Here is a 27,766-nt window from a genome sequence, read left to right on the forward strand (position 1 = left end):
TCGCTGTCTTAACCACTTTTTGGCACAAAATTAACTTCCAAAGCCAAATATGGTGCAAGTATATGATGCAAGGACACCTACACACCTATCTCTGACACATTGGGGAGTTCACCCTCATGCGCCCTTTTGGCCTGCACCATCATGCGCCTCTTCCCAGCCACTCCACATTTCCCAAGCTTTTCATTGCAGGCAGAAGTACAATACAACCCACCCCCATGCCCAAGCCTGTAACAGCCTCATCGATAAACTGCTGGCCCTGGAGATGTTGGTGTTTGTTTATGCTTCTGGAGACCCAGGCCTTCCGTCAGCAGATGGCAGCTGGGGCACCTCCCTATGCTGGGCCTATCCGTTACTACTTCTCTTGGTGTGCTGTCTCTGCCTTGCGCCTGCATGTGTCCCATAACATCAGTCGGGCCCAGAGCTCTGCGCTTTGCTGCAAGGTCCACTTGACCACCGACACATGGACAAGCGCCTGTGGTCAGGGATGCTGCAGTGCTTATCTTTAATGACAGGCAGGGTGAATGTGGTGGAGTCTGTTCCCCGGGTGCAAACTGGGGTGGCCTATCTCCTCTCCCAGGCCAAAATTCATGGCAGGAGTAGACTGAAACCCTACGAAGCTGCAACCTCCACCCCAGCTACTAGCGGAAAACACTGTAACACTGGCATGGGGAGATGTCAGTAGGCCGTGCTGAAACTGATCAGCTTGGGGGACAGACAGCACAGTGCCTCCGAGGTCAGGGATGCCATCCTGGCTGAGATGGCATTTTTTTTTCCCTGCTACACCTGGGGCCTGGCATTTTTGCGCCTGTGATAATGGCTGGAACCTGGTAGCAGATCTGGAGCTTGCCAGACTCAAACACGGTCCACGCATGGCCCACGTTTTCCAACTTGTTGGTGCCATGTTTCTTTGAAACCTACACCATTGTGCCTGATATACAGGTCAAAGTGGGGCCATTTTCGTAAGTGAGAACTAGCCTCTGCTAGGCAGAAAACATTCAGAGCACACTCCTCTCATCTTCGCACCGTTGGCTGGCGGAGGAAGACGAGGGGGTTGGAGTGGCATCTGATGTCCCTATCCCACACGAGGCTAGAGGGTGCACTTCAGTGCATCCCATTGCTTCACCACAAATGGTGTGAAGGGGAGTGGAAAATGGAGGAAATGGAGAGTGACCCTTACAGTTGGGGCCAGCAAAGGCATGCCAAGTAACACACTGGCACACATGGCTGACTTCATCTTGGGTTGCTTTTCAACACATATTTCACATCATGAAGAACAAATAATACTGGATTTTTTCAACCCTCGAACCCCGGTCTAGGTCTAATGTCTGTTCCTTTCTTATATTAGGGGAGAGGGAAAAAAAATTACTTCAGTGATACGTTTAGCGTACATAGACTGACTATTAATGTGTATCCCACTTAGTGTTGTTAGGGTTACACACCGTCACAACCTGGCTAAAGCTTCTATAGCTGTTAATAAAGTCAACATAACTTTACGGTATCCAAAAAGACAGCTGGTACCGACAGAGAGCAAGACAAATGTCACCCAAAGCTGTGAGCTCTGAACACCCACAGTGACTTTGGCGTCATCATCATTATAAGGGAGCGGGTGGTAATAAATAACTTGGCAGTGCCTAAAACCCAAAAAGCTTATACAACTATATTTACATTAAGATACACAAATGAAACTTTTCAGTAGCATGTCATGAGACAAGCTGATAAGCTCTTCCTTTGTGCAGTGCTATTTGAAAGTTAAACGCTGCCTTTATTTTAATTCTGGAGAAGGTGCAGACATTAGATTTAGAACATGTTGTCTTCATTGTCCAAATCCTCTATATAGGTAACGTGTTTTTCGGGCCGAGCTGTCTGGGAACGAGCTGGTGCAGCACTGACAACCTGGGTGAATATGGCAAGAGCCTGAGATGTAGAGTGAATGAATCCCCAAATTATTTTTGGAATTCCCAGTGAGACAATGGCACTGTATACCAGTATTAAAAATTGTGGGTGCACATAACCCCCATATATTCTTTGAATTCCCAGTCAGACAATGGCACTGTATACCAGTATTAAAAATTGTGGGTGCACATAACCCCCATATATTCTTTGAATTCCCAGTGAGACAAAGGAACTGTATAGCAGTATTAAAAATTGTGGGTGCACATAACCCCAATATATTCTTTGAATTCCCAGTCAGACAATGGCACTGTATACCAGTATTAAAAATTGTGGGTGCACATAACCCCCATATATTCTTTGAATTCCCAGTGAGACAAAGGAACTGTATAGCAGTATTAAAAATTGTGGGTGCACGTAACCCCCATATATTCTTTGAATTCCCAGTCAGACAATGGCACTGTATACCAGTAGTAAAAATTGTGGGTGCACATAACCCCCATATATTCTTTGAATTCCCAGTGAGACAATGGAACTGTATAGCAGTATTAAAAATTGTGGGTGCACGTAACCCCCATATATTCTTTGAATTCCCAGTCAGACAATGGCACTGTATACCAGTATTAAAAATTGTGGGTGCACATAACCCCCATATATTCTTTGAATTCCCAGTGAGACAATGGAACTGTATAGCAGTATTAAAAATTGTGGGTGCACGTAACCCCAATATATTCTTTGAATTCCCAGTCAGACAATGGCACTGTATACCAGTAGTAAAAATTGTGGGTGCACGTAACCCCCATATATTCTTTGAATTCCCAGTCAGACAATGGCACTGTATACCAGTAGTAAAAATTGTGGGTGCACGTAACCCCCATATATTCTTTGAATTCCCAGTCAGACAATGGCACTATATACCAGTATTAAAAATTGTGGGTGCACATAACCCCCATATATTCTTTGAATTCCCAGTCAGACAATGGCACTGTATACCAGTAGTAAAAATTGTGGGTGCACGTAACCCCCATATATTCTTTGAATTCCCAGTCAGACAATGGCACTGTATACCAGTATTAAAAATTGTGGGTGCACATAACCCCCATATATTCTTTGAATTCCCAGTCAGACAATGGCACTGTATACCAGTAGTAAAAATTGTGGGTGCACGTAACCCCCATATATTCTTTGAATTCCCAGTCAGACAATGGCACTATATACCAGTATTAAAAATTGTGGGTGCACATAACCCCCATATATTCTTTGAATTCCCAGTCAGACAATGGCACTGTATACCAGTAGTAAAAATTGTGGGTGCACATAACCCCCATATATTCTTTGAATTCCCAGTCAGACAATGGCACTGTATACCAGTATTAAAAATTGTGGGTGCACATAACCCCCATATATTCTTTGAATTCCCAGTGAGACAAAGGAACTGTATAGCAGTATTAAAAATTGTGGGTGCACGTAACCCCCATATATTCTTTGAATTCCCAGTCAGACAATGGCACTGTATACCAGTATTAAAAATTGTGGGTGCACATAACCCCCATATATTCTTTGAATTCCCAGTGAGACAATGGCACTGTATAGCAGTAGCAAAAATTGTGGGTGCACGTCACCCCAATATATTCTTTGAATTCCCAGTCAGACAATGGCACTATATACCAGTAGCAAAAATTGTGGGTGTATATAGCCCCAATTCTATTGCTAGGGGACTTGCAGGGTATTTCTGAGGTGAAGGTGGGGGGGCACACCGTTGGAACGGGGATTTGGGGTGTATATATGGGGTATACGGGAATACACTGTCAGTGTGTTCCATTCAGGATCCTGGGAAAGCTGGGTTGCGGCGATTGAGCCCGTCAGTGCCACGTTACACTGACAAGCTTCTCCCTGGAATTGAAGTTATATGTAAGCCCAATATATTCTTTGAATTCCCAGTGAGACAATGGCACTATATGGCAGTAGCAAAAATAGTGGGTGTATATAGCCCCAATCCTATTGCTAGGGGACTTGCAGGGTATTTCTGGGGTGAAGGTGGGGGGGCACACCGTTGGAACGGGTATCGGGGGTATATATCGGGTATACGGGAATACACTGACAGTGTATTCCATTCAGGATCCTGGGAAAGCTGGGTTGCGGCGATTGAGCCCGTCAGTGCCACGTTACACTGACAAGCTTCTCCCTGGAATTTAGCTCTTATAAGAGCTGTTGGTTGTCTTCTCCTTCCTATCCTAGCCTGTCCCTGCCTACCCAGAATCTAACCCCTAGCTAACTGGACGGAAACCTCCGTCCTCGGTGAATTGCAAGCTCAGAATGACGCGAAGCTGGGCGGCGCTGTTCTTTTAAATTAGAGGTCACATGTTTTCGGCAGCCAATGGGTTTTGCCTACTTTTTTCAACGTCACCGGTGTCGTAGTTCCTGTCCCACCTACCCTGCGCTGTTATTGGAGCAAAAAAGGCGCCAGGGAAGGTGGGAGGGGAATCGAGTAATGGCGCACTTTACCACGCGGTGTTCGATTCGATTCGAACATGCCGAACAGCCTAATATCCGATCGAACATGAGTTCGATAGAACACTGTTCGCTCATCTCTACTAGTTATTAGAGATGAGCGAACACTAAAATGTTCGAGGTTCGAAATTCGATTCGAACAGCCACTCACTGTTCGAGTGTTCGAATGGGTTTCGAACCCCATTATAGTCTATGGGGAACATATACTCGTTAAGGGGGAAACCCAAATCCGTGTCTGGAGGGTCACCAAGTCCACTATGACACCCCAGGAAATGATACCAACACCCTGGAATGACACTGGGACAGCAGCGGAAGCATGTCTGGGGGCATAAAAGTCACTTTATTTCATGGAAATCCCTGTCAGTTTGCGATTTTCGCAAGCTAACTTTTCCCCATAGAAATGCATTGGCCAGTGCTGATTGGCCAGAGTACGGAATTCGACCAATCAGCGCTGGCTTTGCTGGAGGAGGCGGAGTCTAAGATCGCTCCACACCAGTCTCCATTCAGGTCCGACCTTAGACTCCGCCTCCTCCGGCAGAGCCAGCGCTGATTGGGCTAAGGCTGGCCAATGTATTCCTATGGGAATGCAGAGACTTAGCAGTGCTGAGCCAGTTCTGCTCAACTACACATCTGATGCACACTCGGCTCTGCTACATCTGATGCACACTCGGCTCTGCTACATCTGATGCACACTCGGCTCTGCTACATCAGATGATGTAGATCTGATGTAGCAGAGCCGAGGGTGCACTAGAACCCCTGTGCAAACTCAGCTCACGCTAATAGAATGCATTGGCCAGCGCTGATTGGCCAATGCATTCTATTAGCCCGATGAAGTAGAGCTGAATGTGTGTGCTAAGAACACACATTCAGCTCTACTTCATCGGGCTAATAGAATGCATTGGCCAGCGCTGATTAGCCAGAGTACGGAATTCGACCAATCAGCGCTGGCTCTGCCGGAGGAGGCGGAGTCTAAGGTCGGACCTGAATGGAGACTGGTGTGGAGCGATCTTAGACTCCGCCTCCTCCAGCAGAGCCAGCGCTGATTGGTCGAATTCCGTACTCTGGCCAATCAGCACTGGCCAATGCATTTCTATGGGGAAAAGTTAGCTTGCGAAAATCGCAAACTGACAGGGATTTCCATGAAATAAAGTGACTTTTATGCCCCCAGACATGCTTCCCCTGCTGTCCCAGTGTCATTCCAGGGTGTTGGTATCATTTCCTGGGGTGTCATAGTGGACTTGGTGACCCTCCAGACACGGATTTGGGTTTCCCCCTTAACGAGTATCTGTTCCCCATAGACTATAATGGGGTTCGAAACCCATTCGAACACACGAACAGTGAGCGGCTGTTCGAATCGAATTTCGAACCTCGAACATTTTAGTGTTCGCTCATCTCTAGTCGGTAGGTAAAGCCTCTTACTCATCTTTTATGCGTACATGGGAGATATGGTCATTGTCCACTTATCACAAGTAACCCCTTTGTTTCTGATGATTCAATTTGTTTGCTCTCTCCGTGCCAGCAGTCCTCACCACTGACCTTGAGATTGTAACACTTGATTGCTATGTCTTTATTGTGCAGCTTTCACCTACTCCTGATATTATACGATATCACCAAGATGACTTTATGTGCCTTATATTTATGTTTATTTTCCCTGTTTGTACCTTTACAGCTTTATCTTTATTGTTCATGATATACCACAATGTCATGTTATTGTATTACCAAGACAACTTTATATATCTCTAAACTGTGGATGACGTATACATGCCCTTTTCCCTTTTTGTCTTGTTAAAACTCTTTAATAAAAATGATTGAAACAAAAAAAAGTGAATTTTGGAAGGTCTTACCACATCACACACACACACACACACACACACACACACACACACACACACACACACACACACACACACACACACACACACACACACACACAATGACAGTTCAGGGTGGGGACTGAAGGATTTTCCATTGTCTATTCCATCTATGGCTGTCATGGGGAACATGATTTAAAGGGGTGCTTGTTAATGTTTGTTGAGCTTAAATTGGGGTTTGTGTCCATCCATTTGGGGAGTAAAGAAGGTTTCCAGGTATTTTCCCACTTTGATAGAGGTTTTTTTGAGTGTGGAAAGTGTGTAGTTGTTAGGCTGTGATGTTGGGGTAATAGAGGGTCTTTGGTGTGTTAGATGCCCCCAGACATGCTTCCCCTGCTGTCCCAGTTGCATTGCAGAGGTGTTGGCATCATTTCCTGAGGTGTCATAGTGGACTTGGTGGGATCCCCTGAAACAAAGCATTTTCTCCCATAGACTATAATGGGGTTCGATATTCGTTCGAATAGTCGAGTATTGAGCAGCTATTCAAAACGAATACCGAACATCGAATATTTTACTGTTCGCTCATCTCTAACGAATAGCCTTTCTAAAGGCTATTCCGACGTCTTATCCACAAAAAAAAGGGTTTTAATGGTAGAATCCCTTTAAATACTGCCTCTATAGCACACTTACATACATGCTCTGTGTTACACTTATATACACCTTTTGTATTACACTTATATACAGCCTCTGCCATATTGTGCAGCTGTTTAACACTACAAGGACTTATGGGTATGTGGGTTAGGAGTCAAGATCTGGTTTATGCCCCATTCATACGGTGGAAAGTGAAGAGGAAATTCCTCTTCACTTTTCGCCACCGGCTTTTTCATGCAGCTAGCCACGACTGACTGTAGCTGGTGCAAAATACATAGGCCTGTTCAACGCGTTTCTCTCCACTATTTAGCATTAGTGGAGTTCCTCATGTTGGAGATTACAAGGGACCCCCGAGATAAGTTGTTGAGTTTCTAATCAGGTAATTGTTACGAGCTCGGAGAAGTCATAAAACAGACAGGGGCCACACAGTGGCTCAGTGGTTAGCACTGCAGCATTGGAGTCCTGGTGTTCAAATCCCGCCAAGGGCAAAAAAACATCTGCAAGGAGTTTGTATGTTCTCCCCGTGTTTGCATGGATTTCCATCCCATATTCCAAAAAAGACATACTGATAGGGAAAAATGTACATTGTGAGCTCTATGTGGGGCTCACAATCTACATTAAAAAAAACAAAACAAAAAAAAAAACAGACAAGTATCGTGTAGAATGAGTTCTGTTTATTGAGAAGTTTATAGAGGAAAGTTTATAGAAGAATGTCTTGGCGCTCGGCCCAGGGTCAGTCATACCATCTGAAGAATCGAAACTACAGTCACAGAACGTCATTTTAGAGAAGCAGTTTGCATCGGATCTGACAAACAAGATTGTAACCCACATTCTGGGATTGTCCTGATTCTGTGAGATGTGACATCTGCTCAACACATGCAGTCAATGAAGAGGAAAGTTTCAACAAAATATACCGTAGACTTTGTACCCACCTAAACTACAAGGTCACCCTGCACTGCCGGCAGTCACATCTCCTCTACAAACACCCCTCCTAACCAACACGGGACTGAACTCTCCATACACACTGTGCTGTACAATAATACCGCACTCACCATGTATGTGATATCACTGACCCTCCTAGTATGTAAGTAGCATCAGAATTTATTACAGATTAGTCAGTTATAAACTTATTCAATGTTATATGTTATTTTTTTGTATTATAGTAGTATATTCTTGTACATAGGAGCAGTATTATAGTAGTTATATTCTTGTACATAGGAGGTAGTATTATAGTAGTTATATTCTTGTACATAGGAGGTAGTATTATAGTAGTTATATTCTTGTACATAGGAGCAGTATTATAGTAGTTATATTCTTGTACAGAGGAGCAGTATTATAGTAGTTATATTCTTGTACATAGGAGGTAGTATAGCAGTTATATTCTTGTACATAGGAGCAGTATTATAGTAGTTATATTCTTGTACATAGGAGTAGTATTATAGGAGTTATATTCTTGTACATAGGAGCAGTATTATAGTAGTTATATTCCTGTACATAGAAGGTAGTATTATAGTAGTTATATTCTTGTACATAGGGATAGTATTATAGTAGTTATATTCTTATACATAGGAGCAGTATTATAGTAGTTATATTCTTGTATATAGAAGGTAGTATTATAGTAGTTATATTCTTGTACATAGGAGCAGTATTATAGTAGTTATATTCTTGTACATAGGAGTAGTATTATAGTAGTTATATTCTTGTACATAGGAGTAGTATTATAGTAGTTATATTCTTGTACATAGGAGCAGTATTATAGTAGTTATATTCTTGTACATAGGAGCAGTATTATAGTAGTTATATTCTTGTACATAGGAGCAGTATTATAGTAGTTATATTCTTGTACATAGGAGTAGTATTATAGTAGTTATATTCTTGTACATAGGAGCAGTATTATAGTAGTTATATTCTTGTACATAGTAGTAGTATTATAGTAGCTATATTCTTGTACATAGGAGCAGTATTATAGTAGTTATATTCTTGTACATAGGAGCAGTATTATAATAGTTATATTCTTGTACATAGGAGCAGTATTATAGTAGTTATATTCTTGTACATAGGAGTAGTATTATAGTAGTTATATTCTTGTACATAGGAGTAGTATTATAGTAGTTATATTCTTGTACATAGGAGCAGTATTATAGTAGTTATACTCTTGTACATAGGAGCAGTATTATAGTAGTTATATTCTTAACAATATAAAAGTCAGTAAGAAGTAGCTCCCCCTTGTACAGCTGATTCACCTCCTATCGTGCATGATCCTGTCCTCCTTGACTCTTCGGAGCTCCAAGTTAAATAAAGAAGATAGGTCCAAACAGGTAGCTTGAAGGATCCGCAACTCATGGACGTGTAAAATCCAAGTCTTTATTTCATAGCTCTTTTAAAATTGAGCCACAACAGGCAAAAAACACATAACAGCTTGACAAGAAGACATAGTGAAAAAGGTAGAAAAACGTGAATCAAAACCGCTTAACTGCCGCGTTTCGGAACTATTTATCGTTCCTTACTCATAGTTCAATCCTCCCTCCATGTTGCACATGACTGATCTCTTATATAGTGTTCCTGCAGTACATGATAAGTACGTCTACATTACTTCATTCAGGACTGCCTTGTAAGTTCTGTGTCTTAGTATTGGTTGAACTCTTTCATCATTTAATACCCAAAAGACATATACATATAAATTAACAACACAATTATCGACCACTCTTAATCTTCATTCAGCATTCTTGACCAAATAATAAACAATCCTAAAAAATAGATTCAAGTTGACATTCACAAAGGGTTAATTCTAAGGAGTGCAGACTCCAAGTCAGCCTCAAGGTAATTAACTTGCAGGTCTGAACAGGAGCCTGAATCTAATGACCTCACAACCTGTTGTATTTTGAAAAAGCTGAAATAGTAATACTATGAAAAGAACAACCAGACGGCACAAATTTATCTGACAAGAGGTTATAGGGGTTATCTGTTCTACTATGTAACACTACATATAATACCTGTCCTAAATGACAGACACCGAAGTGATAACTGTTTTATGTGTTCACTTTATAGGAAGTATCCAACTAAGCATCTGCTGGGAGTGTAGGACTAGATCGATGGTTAAATGCACAAATTACACTATACTACTAATAGTGTTATCTAAATGGACCATGTATTAGTTCCAAATGCAAACAGGTACCTACTCCTAAAAAACAGGACTCTCCTGCAAAGTGAATAGGTGGCAACACTAGATCAAATTCATTCACAGGTGAATCCACGTTGGTCTAACACCTGAGGGATTGGATCGAGAAGATACAATGCTTTCAATAATATTACAACATTCATGTTTCCAAGTTCTACCCCAAATAATCATCAGTGTGAACAGATGTAGTGACATTCCATTTGGAATTGTGTGAAGATGACCATCTACATTAAATAGATAACTCCCCATTACATGTAGATATGGATGTAAATATATATACTAGGTTCCTAAAAAATTAGAGCTAAGTCAGACTTTGCGTTCACGCCTGCAGGTTGGCAACATCCAAACTTTAGGATTCATATCGCTTCCTTTTTTTAAAGATTTTTTTTCCTGATACCTCCCCTGACATTTTCTTTGACAGATTCGATACCCCAAACCCTAAAAGTCTCCACTGAACCTTTATGGATAATAGAGAAATTTTTTGTGACTCCCGATATTGCCTCTGTATTAGTTTTTTTGATATCCCTGATGTGTTCGGCTATCCTTACTTTGAGGGGGCGAATAGTGCTGCCAATATAATCCAAATTACAGGTCATGCATTTTATGCAAAATACAACATATCTGGAATTACAGTTTAAAGGAGTTGTCCCACGTCGCATACTCACCAGTCTCCGTTGCTGTAAAATCTTCTGTCTTCCTGCTTTGTTGCGTCATTGGTGGGTGGGGTTACATATGCAAAGCCAGCGGCGAGATGCTGCTGGCCCTACGTGCACGCTCATAGATAGTGAGACCAGTCTAGCCTTCACAATGCGAATACAGACCCGGCATCCGCTGTAATAGAGAGGCGGATGCCGGGGAGGGTTAGATGCCAGCACAGATGCCTGTAACATCGCTATGCTCCTGCCCTGCATGAAGCCAGCAGCAGCAGGAGCGATGCTGTTATTCCACTCCTCCCCCCTGGAATAACAGCACCGCTCCTGCCGCTGCAGACTTCATGCAGGGCAGGAGCATAGCGATGTTACAGGCATCTGTGCTGGTGTCTAACCCTCCCCGGCATCCGCCTCTCTATTACAGCGGATGCTGGGTCTGTATTGGCGGCCCCTTCCCCCCAAAGTGTAAACTACCCCCCCCCCCCCTCCAGGCTCGCTCCCGTGCACTTAGCCCCTCCTCCCTCCCCCCTGACAGCAGCAGATACATCACTTGACTCAGGAGCAGCTAGGTCAGGGCTGTGGCCACAAAGAAGTGAATAAAGTAAGATAGTGGACAAACAAAGCAGTTTTGCTGAAGCAGTGTATTTAGGAAAAGTCTTACATTCACATTAACAAGCAGTATAGATAGCATCCTTGTGATGGGACAACCCCTTTAATGTAGTTTCATAATGTACTTCAAAATCTGTCTTAAAACTGCTCAATTCCTTGATGTTTGTTGTAAAAGGGAAACTTTTACATTTCAATTGATCACATTTATAAGATCCGTATTCACTATCAGTTATAGACATCTGAGATGGAGGATATAAAAAACTGGGAGAGAGTTCATTCCCCAAAGAAGTGCCACATTTGGGTATAAATTGAAGTCCCCCTTCTAAGATTTTTTTAACTGTACTGTCAATTTCCAAGATTGGTAGATTTCTTGATGTCTTGGAATTGCGGACTAAAACTTGTTGAATAAACTACTGTGTTGTTGCGCTCAGATGGATTCCTTCCCTCTTTATTCTCAAACAAACTAGTTCTGTCCCTTTGTTCTACTTTATCAAGTGCTCTGTTTAATGTTGCACATGTTTGTATTTGGAACTAATATACGGTCCATTTAGATAACACTATTAGTAGTATGGTGTAATTTACGCATTTAACCATCGATCTAGTTCTACACGCCCAACAGATGCTTAATTGGATACATGGTATAAAGTGAACACATAAAACACTGTTATCACTTCGGTGTCTGTCATTTAGTGTTACATAGTAGAACAGATAACCCCTATAACCTCTTGTCAGATAATTTTATGCCGTCTGGTGGTTCTTTGTGTATTACTATTTCGGCTTTTTTAAAATACAACAGGTTGTGAGGTCATTAGATTCAGGCTCCTGTTCAGACCTGCAAGTTAATTACCTTGAGGCTGACTTGGAGTCTGCACTCCTTAGAATTAACCCTTTGTGAATGTCAACTTGAATCTATTTTTTAGGATTGTTTATTATTTGGTCAAGAATTCTGAATGAAAATTGAGAGTGGTCGATCATTGTGTTGTTAATCTATATGTATATGTCTATTGGGTATTAAATGATGAAAGAGTTCAACCAATACTAAGACACAGAACTTACAAGGCTGTCCTGGATGAAGTAATGTAGACGTACTTATTATGTACTGCAGGAACACTATATAAGAGATCAGTTATGTGCAACATGGAGGGAACATGGATTGAACTATGAGTAAAGAACGATAAATAGTTCTGAAACACATCAGTTCAGCAGTTTTAATTCACGTTTTTCTACCTTTTTCACTATGTCTTCTTGTCAAGCTGTTATGTGTTTTTTGCCTGTTGTGGCTCAATTTTAAAAAAGCTATGAAATAAAGACTTGGATTTTACACGTCCATGAGTTGCAGATCCTTCAAGCTACCTGTTTGGACCTATCTTCTTTAGTTATATTCTTGTACATAGGAGGCAGTATTATAGTAGTTATATTCTTGTACATAGGAGCAGTATTATAGTAGTTATATTCTTGTACATAGGAGTAGTATTATAGTAGTTATATTCTTGTACATAGGAGTAGTATTATAGTAGTTATATTCTTGTACATAGGAGCAGTATTATAGTAGTTATATTCTTGTACATAGGAGTAGTATTATAGTAGTTATATTCTTGTACATAGGAGCAGTATTATAGTAGTTATATTCTTGTACATAGGAGTAGTATTATAGTAGTTATATTCTTGTACATAGGAGTAGTATTATAGTAGTTATATTCTTGTACATAGGGGGCAGTATTATAGTAGTTATATTCTTGTACATAGGAGCAGTATTATAGTAGTTATATTCTTGTACATAGGAGTAGTATTATAGTAGTTATATTCTTGTACATAGGAGGCAGTATTATAGTAGTTATATTCTTGTACATAGGAGTAGTATTATAGTAGTTATATTCTTGTACATAGGAGTAGTATTATAGTAGTTATATTCTTGTACATAGGAGTAGTATTATAGTAGTTATATTCTTGTACATAGGAGTAGTATTATAGCAGTTATATTCTTGTACATAGGAGCAGTACTATAGTAGTTATATTCTTGTACATAGGAGCAGTATTATAGTAGTTATATTCTTGTACATAGGAGTAGTATTATAGTAGTTATATTCTTGTACATAGGGGGCAGTATTATAGTAGTTATATTCTTGTACATAGGAGCAGTATTATAGTAGTTATATTCTTGTACATAGGAGTAGTATTATAGTAGTTATATTCTTGTACATAGGAGGCAGTATTATAGTAGTTATATTCTTGTACATAGGAGTAGTATTATAGTAGTTATATTCTTGTACATAGGAGTAGTATTATAGTAGTTATATTCTTGTACATAGGAGCAGTATTATAGTAGTTATATTCTTGTACATAGGAGCAGTACTATAGTAGTTATATTCTTGTACATAGGGGACAGTATTATAGTAGTTATATTCTTGTACATAGGAGTAGTATTATAGTAGTTATATTCTTGTACATAGGAGCAGTATTATAGTAGTTATATTCTTGTACATAGGAGCAGTATTATAGTAGTTATATTCTTGTACATAGGGGACAGTATTATAGTAGTTATATTCTTGTACATAGGAGCAGTATTATAGTAGTTATATTCTTGTACATAGGAGCAGTATTATAGTAGTTATATTCTTGTACATAGGAGTAGTATTATAGTAGTTATATTCTTGTACATAGGGGACAGTATTATAGTAGTTATATTCTTGTACATAGGAGTAGTATTATAGTAGTTATATTCTTGTACATAGGGGACAGTATTATAGTAGTTATATTCTTGTACATAGGAGCAGTATTATAGTAGTTATATTCTTGTATATAGGAGTAGTATTATAGTAGTTATATTCTTGTACATAGGAGTAGTATTATAGTAGTTATATTCTTGTACATAGGAGCAGTATTATAGTAGTTATATTCTTGTACATAGGAGTAGTAGTATTATAGTAGTTATATTCTTGTACATAGGAGTAGTATTATAGTAGTTATATTCTTGTATATAGGAGTAGTATTATAGTATTTATATTCTTGTACATAGGAGTAGTATTATAGTAGTTATATTCTTGTACATAGGAGTAGTATTATAGTAGTTATATTCTTGTACATAGGAGTAGTATTATTGTAGTTATATTCTTGTACATAGGAGAAGTATTATAGTAGTTATATTCTTGTACATAGGACGTAGTATTATAGTAGTTATATTCTTGTACATAGGAGCAGTATTATAGTAGTTATATTCTTGTACATAGGAGCAGTATTATAGTAATTATATTCTTATACATAGGAGTAGTATTATAGTAGTTATATTCTTGTACATAGGAGTAGTATTATTGTAGTTATATTCTTGTACATAGGAGTAGTATTATTGTAGTTATATTCTTGTACATAGGAGGTAGTATTATAGTAGTTATATTCTTGTACATAGGAGCAGTATTATAGTAGTTATATTCTTGTACATAGGAGGTATTATAGTAGTTATATTCTTGTACATAGGAGTAGTATTATAGTAGTTATATTCTTTTATATAGAAGGTAGTATTATTGTAGTTATATTCTTGTACATAGCAGTATTATAGTAGTTATATTCTTGTCCATAGGAGGTAGTATTATAGTAGTTATATTCTTGTACATAGGAGTAGTATTATAGTAGTTATATTCTTGTACATAGGAGCAGTATTATAGTAGTTATATTCTTGTACATAGGAGCAGTATTATAGTAGTTATATTCTTGTACATAGGAGCAGTATTATAGTAGTTATATTCTTGTACATAGGAGCAGTATTATAGTAGTTATATTCTTGTACATAGGAGCAGTATTATAGTAGTTATATTCTTGTACATAGGAGCAGTATTATAGTAGTTATATTCTTGTACATAGGAGGTAGTATTATAGTAGTTATATTCTTGTACATAGGAGCAGTATTATAGTAGTTATATTCTTGTACATAGGAGCAGTATTATAGTAGTTATATTCTTGTACATAGGAGCAGTATTATAGTAGTTATATTCTTGTACATAGGAGCAGTATTATAGTAGTTATATTCTTGTACATAGAGGGCAGTATAATACTAGTACTAATCTTGTACATATATGACAGGTTTATTAATGTTGTATTGTATAAATAAGATAGACACTGCTTACAATATCAGAATATTTATGATACACTTTATGTTCTTTGTTTTGCAGTGTTGACCCTGGAACATATAGGTGAGGTTTCTTTTCTTATAATTGACTATAATAAGGAAGGAAATTTTTGGACATTTTGGAAATTTTTGGAGTAAGTGATAAAAATCTAGTGTAGCTATAGTCTTATCTACATGGTGCAGATATCCAGGGTTAGGGTTATGGATGATTTGAAATAACAGTTACACCCTCATTTTTCAATGAAACACAAATTTTATTTTTTCAATGTGTAGCTTGGATTTTGCCATTACAAAAAACCCCCCCAAAAATCCTGACAAATGAAAGTGAGCTTCGTCACTCATAATCAAAACAATATCATCAATCATGTTTTCCAAAATTGTTTCTGCAAATCTGAATCGTCTTCCGTAGTCGCTTTGCTGCAACTGTTGGACAACCATCAGCCTATAAGGATGATGCAGGTCCAGGTGTAAAATCCGGTGAACTGATCGGTCTGACATGCAAAGAGCAAGAGCATGCCATACGGCCAAACGTCGAGGGCTGGCTTCAACTGCTTGACGCACCCTTTCAATGTTTTTAAGGGTGCGTACCGTTCGGTCACCTGCTCGTGCAGTTCCGGGTCTTAAAAAACCTGTTTGTTGAAAGTGATTCACCCACTTCATGATCATGTCAAACTTCAGATCATGGCAGCCAACGTTAAAATGATTCAATGAAAGGTCTCTGTGTTTGAGTGACGGAAAAGCCCGTTTCAATAAAGGTGTTGTACATGAACACACGATGCTCTATCGACCACGTCTCCATTGCTACTGAAATGGCGGCTCCTGACGAGCAGATACCCCCACTCTTTATCCACCAAAGTTATCCCCACCTTGCGTGGCACCCCGTTCAAATCATCCATACCTCCCTGCCTAACCCTGTAGTATCCCATTGATGCAGACTACAATATGGCCGTCTCTTTTTGTTTCTTACAGGAGCAGTAGTCACCCCCATTGTGACTTTTGACCCAGACTGGAACAAGATCTTCACAGGAGAGTCTATAACATTGACATGTGATGTGGATGAAGATGCAGAAGACGCCACGTACCACTGGTTCAAGGACGGTTACTGGATACACTCGGGAAAAACTTATATAATATCATCTGCTCAAACCTCAAATAGCGGAAACTACCAATGTCAGACCAGTAGTGGCAGCAAGAGTGACCCCGTCAGACTGGACGTCCATAATAGTGAGTGATATAATCCTACTAATATTATAAATGTGAAAGTTTGTGTGTTTGGATGCTTGTTCCTCAATCATGCAAAAACGGCTGAACGGATTTGGCACACAGATAGTTTGTAACCTCGATTAAAACATCGGCTACTTTTTAACCCGGTAAATGACTTGGCTTCACGACTGTTATGAATTTATGTTCACATACTATGTTACACTGCTCTTATCTCAGCTTCTGATAAAGCCAGGGCTGTTATCTCTATGTGTAAACAAACGCTAACCCTCAGTGGTTTGTGTACATGCATTTGCATATTATCTGATCTGCTCGAGGCAGTGCTGACAAACTGACATGGGCAAACACCTTTAATCCAAATTGGCAGTTTGCTAACTTTCAACATGCCGGGAAAAAGAAAATCTAATTTGTCACAAACAACAAGAGCTATGAAGGAGCCAGAAGTCAACAGAGTTCTCCTCAAGTGGAGCTGAGGGTGATCATCGACGCCAACAACACGCTCATTGTATGGTGTCCCAGCGAGCTGCCGAGATACTGGAACAATCACGGGCACAGCGCGAGGAACAAGTTCAGTGGCAGGCCAGCTTGACAGTTGTAAATCAAGCAGGCTGATCATCAACACCAACAACATGCTTACTATATGGCGTCCCAGCTAGCTGCTGAGATACCGGAGCAATCACGGGCACAGCGCGAGGAACGATTTCAGCAGCAGGCCAGCTTGACAGATGTTGAAATGCCGGAACAGTCGAATCATCAGCACCAACAACACGCTCATTACATGGCGTCCCAGTGAGCCGCTGTGATACCAAAACAATCACAGGCACGGTGTGAGGAACAAGGTCAGCAGGAGGACAGCTTGAGAGCTGCCGAAATGCTGGAGCAGGCAAACCATTGATGGCAGCAATTTGCTGAATATAGGTGGATCATCGATGCCAACAACACACAGATGACGTCACGGACAGAGGCTAGTAATGTATAAGACTGAGTTCAAACATAGTTTTTTGGTCAGGATTTTGAGGTCGAATTCGTCACATCATCTATTGTCAGTAGTGGCTGAAATGATGGCTCAGTGGTGTTATCTTCTATTGTAATATTGTATTGTTTGTCTGTGATGTAAATAAAGTGACTGCTGCAAAGAAAACTATAAGAGAATTGGCAAGTGCCTGTCTATTATTAGGCTTTGTGGCCAGAGTAACACTTGTAGAATACTGTACTTTTCTAAAATATATAGGCAATGACAAGTTATATAGGTTATATTAACACGCACTATTTTGCATTTTAGGCTATGCCATCTTACAGGCACCGCTACGTGTGTATGAAGGAGACAACCTCACCTTGCGATGCCACCAATACCCTGGTTACCCCGCAAAGCAGACTATATTCTACAAGAATGGCGCGGTTATACAAGACTGGGGGGAGGAGGAGGAATTATATATTGAGAATGTCAGCGTCACAGCCAATAGCAAGTACAAGTGTATAAAGGAGGTCAAACACAATCTACTGTATTATCAGCCCTCCGATGAGACCTCCATCTCAGTCCTAGGTAAATGACCGTAAATTCTGTTACAATGATATGGCTTATTATTTATCTGTAGGTAGATTTCATGCACGTATATGGCCGCTCTGTGTTAACGTTTGCGGATGCTAAGAAAAGAGCTGAGTGTACCCGGGAGGTGAGATGTGCACCAAACAGTCATTTATAGCCAGTGGTGTAACGATTGTGGTTGCAGGGAGTGCAACCGCGACTGGGCTCGGAGGGGTACGGGGCCAGCGGCCAGCTGGAAATGGCCAGGGCCCCGGACCACAGTGGTCAGGGAAAGCTTTGTTCCCCAACCGCTATACATATTGTTAATGGAAAGGGGCCTGACTGGGCCCCTTTCCATTAATGCCAGCCCAGGGAAGGTGTATATATATAAAAAAAAACATACTTATACTTACCTGTTCTGGGCTGAGTATTCGGTCTGGGGCTCTTTCTGGGGTAGATGCTAAAATCTAGTGTGTTAAAGGACCTTTAGTGATGTCATGACATCATCAACGGTCCTTTAGCCCTCTAGGATATGATCAGACTCTTGTGTGGGCAGAGCTATTCTGGATTGTACAGGACAGTGTGGAGGCTGCTGGGAACGAGACTGATGGAAGGTAAGGAGAGAACATGCGTGAGCAAGAGGGGGACATGGGGGTGCAGGCTGTGCGTGAACAAGAGGGGAGAATGGGAGGATTCAGGCACTGGTGGGAGGTGGGCACATAATACTGTGAGGGGGCCACTGTGAAGCATATAATACTGTAAGGGGGTCACTGTGGAGCCTATAATGCTGTGTGGGGCCCACTGTGGAGCATATAATACTGTGAGGGGGGCACTGTGGAGCATATAATACTGTGAGGGGGCCACTGTGCAGCATATAAAACTATGAGGGGCCACTGTGGAGCATATAATACTGTGTGGGGCCCACTGTGGAGCATATAATACTGTGTGGGGCCCACTGTGGAGCATAAAATACTGTGTGGGGCCACTGTGGAGCATATAATACTGTGTGGTGTCCACTGAGGAACATGTAATCGGTCCCAGTATTGTTTACATGTCGGACGCTGTGCTGCTCACTCACCATATTCTTGATAACTTCAGTTGTGGGTACTAAAGCTGTACGCCTGAGATATATCGCTTAAGCACCTGTAAGTGCTACTATCAAGAATTTGCTCTAGGAAGGGGCTAGGGGGCCCTGGAAAAAAGTTTGCACCTGGGCCCACAAGCCTTTAGTTACGCCACTGTTTATAGTATCTTAAGGATATGCCATCAATATTAGAAACTGGAGAACCCCTTTAACTTCTGACCAATAACTACACCTATTCTTTGATGTCATTACTGGTGTCTTCAGTATATGGATATGAGATCACATGTTTATTTCTCTTTTAGATCTGTTCTCACTTCCAACAATAAGACTGAGCCCAGATTCAGTTACAGAAGGTGACCCCATGACCCTGACATGTGACGTGAGGCTTAGCCCCCTCAGGCAGACCAAGGTACTGCAGTTTGCCTTCTACCATGATGGACAAAATATTCAAGATTTCAGCTCATCCAACAAATTTGAAACTTTGTCTACACAACGGTACGATTCTGGGGATTATAAGTGTGTGGTCAAGACTTATCATTCTGAAATGAGGAAGATGAGCGAGACGGTAACTATACAAGTGAAAAGGAATGGAGCGCGCGGTGAGTAGACGTCTCAGGGGTTAAACATTATGAGATTGTATGGCGGCAGCAGTGCTTAGACATTTTCGTATTTGTTAAAGTTTACGCTTTAGTCAATTCCAGTCGAATATTTATGGTTTGGACATAAATTTTTTAATTCCGCATGCACCATTTGCAGCAGAAGACAGCTGTGATTTGTGGCAGGGCTCCTTTTGTCATTTTTTTCTGTAGGAGATTTCGTTGCAGCAGTCACCTCACTTACAGCACACTGATCACACCTATCATGTATATGCAGATAAGACACAGAGGAATTCACAGCTTATCGACTGGGCACGTCTAGAAGTCAATTACGGTCCGCTCTTGACCATTGTGTCTATGGCACGTGCTCTATATCCAAGAGTCAGGAAGTCAAACTATAGGCATACGCGGATTTGTCTCCATACCAGCAAGTTGGGGGTTATGGAAACACTCAAACACGGTTGTAACTTCCATAGAGGTAAACAGGAGTGATGGAAACAGAGTAGTACCCTGAGATCTTCCAGGGAGTTATGGAAACAGCATAGAATTGACACGTTAGCTGTGTCCATAACCCTCAACCACCTCATGGCGGCAGAGATTGGGTTAGTCTTATCTCAGTCATTAGACACCTGAGATGGGACTAACCCTATATCCCTATCAGTCTGAAGGTGGGATAGATAGGAGGTCCATCTTAACTCTTCCATTGCTTCTTTGGGTAACACAGTGCTCTTAGAATTTTGTATGGAAACCGATGGTGGTGAAGATACGAGCTTAGACTCTACCAGGTGACCTTCTGATGTGTAGAGCACTAGAGATGAGCGAGTACTGTTCGGATCAGCCGATCCGAACAGCACGCACGCATTGAAATGAATGGAAGTATCTGGTACTTCCGCTTTGACGCCGGCCGCTTAACCCCCCGCGTGCCGGCTACGTCCATTCATTTCAATGCGTGCGTGCTGTTCGGATCGGCTGATCCGAACAGTACTCACTCATCTCTATAGAGGACCATTGGTGGCTGAATCTTTATTTCTCTCTTGTAGAGCTGTTTGATAAATCAGAGACGGAGGTTTTATCATCTACACCAGGTGATTTTCTTTTATTTCGCTAAAGCCATCAATTTCCACCTGAGTCCACCACAAACTGTTCTTTGTGAACAGAACTTGTACGCTACATCACCGATGGAATGGTAGGACGCATTGGTCTATCTATTACAGGACTGGTCATTGTACTAAGCCAAAGAGTACGTCAAATCTTCCTGAAGAGTAGAAGTGTATTGTGGACCTTGCTATTCTTTCTCCTCTTTCCATAGTCACCTATATAAGGAGTCCACATAAGTTGTAATAGGAGGTTGGACATGGCGGTCATTTAGCTGGATACAGGTAGATACCGTCGGTAGGACGCATTGGTCTATTACAGGAGTGGTCATTCTACTAAGCCAAAGAGTACGAAAACGTAGCGTGAAATCTTCCTGAAGAGTAGAAGTGTATTGTGGACCTCGGTCTTCTTTCTCCTCTTTCCATAGTCATCTATATCAGGAGTCCACATAAATTGTAATAGGAGGTTGGACATGGCGGTCATTTAGCTGGATACAGGTATATACTATCGGTAGGACGCATTGGTCTATCTGTTGCATGAGTGGTCATTGTACTAAGCCAAAGAGTACGTCAAATCTTCCTGAAGAGTAGAAGTGTATTGTGGACCTCGGTCTTCTTTCTCCTCTTTCCATAGTCACCTATATAAGGAGTCCACATAAGTTGTAATAGGAGGTTGGACATGGTGGTCATTTAGCTAGATATAGGTAGATACCATCGGTAGGACGCATTGGTCTATCTATTACAGGAGTGGTCATTCTACTAAGCCAAAGAGTACGAAAACGTAGCGTGAAATCTTCCTGAAGAGTAGAAGTGTATTGTGGACCTCGGTCTTCTTTCTCCTCTTTCCATAGTCACCTATATAAGGAGTCCACATAAGTTGTAATAGGAGGTTGGACATGGGAGGGGTCATTTATCTGGATACTGGTGGAGCTGAGGGTGCACATAATTTACAATGGCTATTCTATGTGTTTAAGGGACAAGTCTTGCCGCCACAGTATTTTCAGTGACTTCGCTGGTCTTAATCCTCATCATCGTCCTGATCTTCCTGTATAGAAAAAGATGTTTTCTGCCTGATATCAACCAACATCTACCAAACGGTAACCGAAAAGGGGGAATCAGAGTCATCAGTAATCTACAGTGATAGATCATGGTCATCATCATGGTCTAGGTCCTGAGGTTCGCGGGTGATGGACTCCAAAAATTTTGGAAAATTCTGACCCAATCTAGTTTGGTCATCTCTATATAGTGAACACTTTCCCTAATATTTCTTGTACAGATATTAGAGTTTATTACATTCCGACCATTCCTTTATTGTTTCTTTTAAAATTCTACTGGTTGCTATGAAAACAGACTGCAATTTAGCTCCACCTGTTGTCAGACATGTGACCTAACAGTTTACTCTTATTAGTGGTATATATTGATAAGATTTCTTAATGTATCAGATGCCACTGTATATACATACCCATTTGCTCCCACTGCTGGACAGAGCATAAATTGCTGATCGGTGAGGGTCTGAACGGTGGGACCGTCACCGATCCTGAGAATAGGCAGTGTGTGGCAAAGGCAACCAAATCCCTGGTGGACGTAGCCACATCCCCGCTCCCATTAACTTCAACAGCCCTCAGCTATCTCTGGTGCTCCCATTGAAGTGAATAGGAGTCAGGGAGTGTTTGTGTCCACCAGGGATACCCTATTCCTATCCTAATATATTAGTTCCGGAATATACCTTAAATTTTTCCTAAGGATATTGCTAAAAAGTCACTCTCTACAGAAAAAATATTCTCTTTTGTTCCATTATTATCAGTTTCCTATGTCCCGCAAACTGAATTCAAAGAGGCCAACGATGAAACTGAGAACATTTATACAGATCTGGACACACATAACAGATGGACAAGTAAGTGCAGGGTTAAAGATTTAAAGGGAGTGGGACTAGACCCCAGGATATCAATCCCAGCCCTGCAGATAGATAGGTTAGGGTCACCTGAATCAGATGGGGTTTCCCCAATGTGAGTCGGAGCCTCCACTGCCGAGATATCGCTGGTAATGAGTTCTTTGGAGCAATGGCGGCCCCCGCGTTACTCAAAAGAGCTAATTTGCATATTGGTCATAATGGTGATCTCTTGGTATAAGAGGCTCCGATTCACATTTATTTGATTCGGATGACCCTAACCTATCTATCTGTAGGGTTGGGGTGATATGCTGGGTGCTGGTGGCACTCCCTTTAAGGTGTGTCTGTTTTATTATGGATATCCCTTTAAGTTGTGTAGCTATAATTCTACCTATACTATTGACAGAGATATCAACAATTGAAAACACAGTCATGTCTCTGATATTTATATGTAGCTGCTCCCAATCCTGACCGCCAATATCTCCGGAAATAATACAGATAGAACTGCAGCCTTAGTGTCATATGAAAGCTGAATCTCCTCCATCATACGACACCAGGAGCAAGTGTCTATGTTTTATCACAGAAAGGAGATAAAATTTGTGACAATCAAAAGTCTGAAAATTTAGGTGTTAACCCCTTAGCGACCCTTGACGTAACTGTACGTCATGGGTCGCATGGGGATGTATGGAGCGAGCTCACACGCTGAGCTCGCTCCATACACGGCAGATGCCGGCTGTATCATACAGCCAGGACCTGCCAATAACAGCAGCGGTCGGTGCCCGAGCCGATCGCTGCTGTTAACCCTTTACACACTGCGGTCAAACGTGACCGCAGTGTGTAAACGGCGCCGGCGGCATGGGCGCCGCCATGTTTCGCCGATCGCCACCCTCCTGAACGTCACATGAGGGCGGTGATCGGTTGCTATGACAGCCGGAAGCCTATTGAAGGCTTCCAGGCTTGTCTCTGCACTAGATCTATTAGACGATGCCAGAGGCAGCATCTAATAGAAGTGCTGCGATTTTCCTATTCACTGCAGTACTGTAGTATTGCAGTGAATAGTATGAGCGATCAGACTCCCTAGGTTTCAAGGTACCTAAGGGGTCTGATCATAAATGTAACAGAAGAAAAAAAAAAGTTTTTAAAAGTATTAAAAAAATAAAAAAAATATAAAAGTTCAAATCACCCCCTTTCCCTAGATTAGCTATAAAAGTAATTAAAGAACATTAAACATAAACATATTAGGTATCCCTGCGCTCCAAAATGCACGAACTATTAGAATATTAAAACATTTATCCCGTACTGCGAACGGCGTAGCGGCAAAAAAAATAAAAACAGCCAAAAAGCGTTTTTTTCAACACTTTGCCTCCTATAAAAAATTGAATAAAAAGTGATCAAACCATCAGATCTTTCCCCAAATGGTATCAATAGAAACGTCATCTTGTCCCGCATAAAAAGACACCACAACCAGCTCCATACATGGAAATATGAAAAAGTTACAGGTGTTAGAACATGATGACACAAAAATTTTTTTCTATTTTGCAAAGTTTATCATTTTTTTAAAAGTATCAAAACATTTCAAATACTATATAAATTTGGTATCACCGCGTTCGTACTGACACGTAGAACACAGGTAACATGTCATTTGTACCAAACAGTGAACGCTGTAAAAATTAAACCCATAAGAAAATGGCGCAAATGCATTTTTTCTCCAATTGCGCCTCATTCTGAATTTTTTTCCAGCTTCCCAGTACATTGCACAGCATATTGAATGGTGCCATTACAAAGTACAATTTGTCCCGCAAACAATAAGCCATCATGTGACTCTGTGAACTGAAAAATGAAAAAGTTATGGCTCTTGAAATGTGAGGAGGGAAAAACGAAAATGCGAAACCAAAAAATGGCCGGGTCCTTAAGGGGTTAAAGAGGACCTTTCATCAGATTGGGGCACAGCAGTTCTATATACTGCTGGAAAGCTGACAGGGCGCTGAATTCAGCGCACTGTCGGCTTTCCCGATCTGTGCCTGGTGTAAAGCGCTATCGGTCCCGGGACCATAGCGCTTTAGGGTCAGAAGGGCGTTTCTGACTGTTAGCCAGGAACGTCCTTCTGCCTCGCGGCGCCTATCGCGCTGTACTGTGGAGCGGGGAGGAACGCCCCCTTCCTCTGCTCACACAGCTCGTCCATAGACGAGTATTATCAGAAGAGGGAGGGGGCGTTCCTCCCCGCTCCACAGTACAGCGCGATAGGCGCCGCGAGGCAGAAGGACGTTCCTGGCTAACTGTCAGAAACGCCCTTCTGATACTAAAGCGCTACGGTCCCGGGACCGATAGCGCTTTACACCGGGCACGGATCGGGAAAGCCGACAGTGCGCTGAATTCAGCGCACTGTCAGCTTTCCATCAGTATATAGAACTGCCTGTGCCCGATCTGATGAAAGGTCCTCTTTAAAGCATCTTTGTCCATAGATAATACAATGACTGTCGTGTCTGTTCCGCAGATGATTCACTGACCCTATGTAAACCTGATGGGAATAAATTGGTGGTAGAAAGTCACATCATCGTCTGATAATGGAATGGAGTCTTCGGTGAGGTATATAGCAATTGGTAGCAAAGTCCTCTATTGTTTTAGAACAGGGTTTATCATTAAAGGGAATGTCCAATCTCAGCAAATAAATGTTGTTTGTATTATACAAATTTGTACAATTGTCCAATATACTTCTAGTATCAATTCCTCAGAGTTTTCTAGATCTCTGCTTGTTTTCATTCATTCTACCGATCAGTGGATACAGTTCTGACCATGGTGATGTAATATACAGCCCGTGGTCATGTGATATATATAGTCCATGGTCATGTGGAATACAGTCCATGTCATGTGATGTACACACCGGTGCACGGCTTGTTACAGTCACAGCACAGTAATCAGACATCTGCCTGGTAACGAGCTGTGCACCTGTTTGTACATCACATGATCATGGACTGTATACCTCATGACCATGGACTGTATATCACATGACCAAGGACTGTATATCACATGGCCATGGACTGTATATCACATGACCATGGACTGTATACCACATGACCATGGACTGTATACCACGTGACCATGGACTGAATATCACACGACCATGGACTCATTTTTATCCACAGGGAGTAAGCAGAACGAATGACAGCAAGCAGAGATCTAGAAAACCATGAGTTCTGGGCCAATAGGTACCAAACATATACAGACGTGTTCTCTTTTTTACCTTCCCTCTTGGCCGGACGTTTTCACATAACATATCATGAGATGACTCCCTTTTCAAAACAATGTGATTTTGTGATATTGTGTCACACAGTCATGGCTTAGATACGGCTTTAGGTTTTGTTGTGAATTCCAGTATTTGGTCGGCATGTTGCAAAATTGTATTGAAGAGATTCCATCAGAAATTGGAGTCCTTAACAAAATGCAGGCTATGTTAAAGGGGTGGCCACTTTCCTAGTAAAAATTTGGCCGAGCATTAACGTACAAACTACCCTGCATCCTTAAAGGGTTAACAGAAGTCGGTGAGGACCGGAGACGTCTTCAGATATCAAGTAACATTTCCTTTTCTTTTGTGTCTACCATAGTGATGTTTCCTACAATCCCTGGAAGAGACTGCAGCTCTGGTGATGGAGATCTGGAGACCGCTCACCTAGTACAGAGGCCGGAATATCTGATCCCTGGTCACTTACCTGGTCAGGATCTCCGGCGTACACTGATGTCAGATTTACAATAAACAGATTTATATGGAGTGATGATGTCATAAGTACGTGTCATAGCGTGATGTAAGAGCTTCTCTCCATAATGCAGGTACTGACCGTGGTCTGGAGATCTGGACTTACAAGTATTTTCTACTGTAGTATACAAATGGCTTGTCTTGTCAAGAGTTGGTGGGGGGTCCCGGGAACCCCTGCAGAGTGAAGGGCCTGCAGGTCTATGATGACTTCAACCTTTTTCTCCATTGTCTAGAGCTATGCCTGGTATAATGGTAGTGGTTGTAGCCTAGTCCTATTTACTTGAATGGGGCTGAGTCACACTTGCAGATTTTATAAGTGGCCTTTTTCTTAAAGACTGCGTGTTACTGACCTCTTCTGGGCTCCGGCACAACTCCCTGTTGTCTTCAGAGCTTCTGGCTGATGTCAGGGACCGCCGTGATGGGCCTCAGTGTCACATTTTGTTCCAGTGTCGGACCCAGCCTGGAACCTCTGGGTTTGGTGCAAAGAACTATGGAAGACTCTCCCCACTTTCCAAGAAGCAGAAATATGAAAGGCTGTTTGATGGAGTCCTGACATACAAATGGGAGTCCTGACATACAGATGGGAGTCCTGACATACTGCCGGAGTCCTGACATACAGATGGGAGTCCTGACATCCTGATAGAAGTCCTGACATACTGATGCCGGAGTCCTGACATCCTAATAGAAGTCCTGACATACTGATGGGAGTCCTGACATTCTGATGGGAGTCCTGACATCCTGATAGAAGTCCTGACATACTGATGCCGGAGTCCTGACATCCTAATAGAAGTCCTGACATACTGATGGGAGTCCTGACATTCTGATGGGAGTCCTGACATTCTGATGGGAGTCCTGACATTCTGATGGGAGTCCTGACATTCTGATGGGAGTCCTGCCATACTGATGCCGGAGTCCTGCCATACTGATGCCGGAGTCCTGCCATACTGATGCCGGAGTCCTGCCATACTGATGCCGGAGTCCTGCCATACTGATGCCGGAGTCCTGCCATACTGATGGGAGTCCTGCCATACTGATGGGAGTCCTGCCATTCTGATGGGAGTCCTGCCATTCTAATGGGAATCCTGCCATACTGATGGGAATCCTGACATACTGATGGAGTCCTGACATACTGATGGAGTCCTGACATACTGATGGAGTCTTGCCATTCTGATGGGAGTCCTGACATA

At 41.6% G+C, this 27,766-nt stretch overlaps 1 protein-coding gene across 3 annotated transcripts; it reads left to right on the forward strand.

Annotated features, from left to right (window-relative positions):
* Positions 1-7,695: 7,695 nt before the first annotated feature.
* Positions 7,696-26,575, forward strand: LOC142214293 (high affinity immunoglobulin gamma Fc receptor I-like). 3 transcript variants are annotated; one of them, XM_075283196.1, is made up of 10 exons: positions 7,696-7,947; positions 15,464-15,484; positions 16,390-16,644; positions 17,924-18,184; positions 19,553-19,849; positions 20,887-20,931; positions 21,915-22,037; positions 22,745-22,834; positions 25,323-25,414; positions 26,431-26,575. In XM_075283196.1, exons 1-9 carry the CDS (start codon positions 7,917-7,919, stop codon positions 25,388-25,390), a joined length of 1,191 nt encoding a protein of 396 aa, XP_075139297.1. In that variant the 5' UTR covers positions 7,696-7,916; the 3' UTR covers positions 25,391-25,414; positions 26,431-26,575. The 3 variants fall into 3 exon arrangements, with proteins under 3 accessions (XP_075139297.1, XP_075139296.1, XP_075139298.1); XM_075283195.1 differs by having other exon boundaries at positions 25,323-25,409; XM_075283197.1 differs by lacking the exon at positions 20,887-20,931 and having other exon boundaries at positions 25,323-25,409.
* The last annotated feature ends 1,191 nt before the right edge of the window (positions 26,576-27,766 follow it).

This window comes from Leptodactylus fuscus, chromosome 7, assembly GCF_031893055.1.
Source record: "Leptodactylus fuscus isolate aLepFus1 chromosome 7, aLepFus1.hap2, whole genome shotgun sequence".
In the NCBI taxonomy this organism is placed as follows: domain Eukaryota; kingdom Metazoa; phylum Chordata; class Amphibia; order Anura; family Leptodactylidae; genus Leptodactylus; species Leptodactylus fuscus.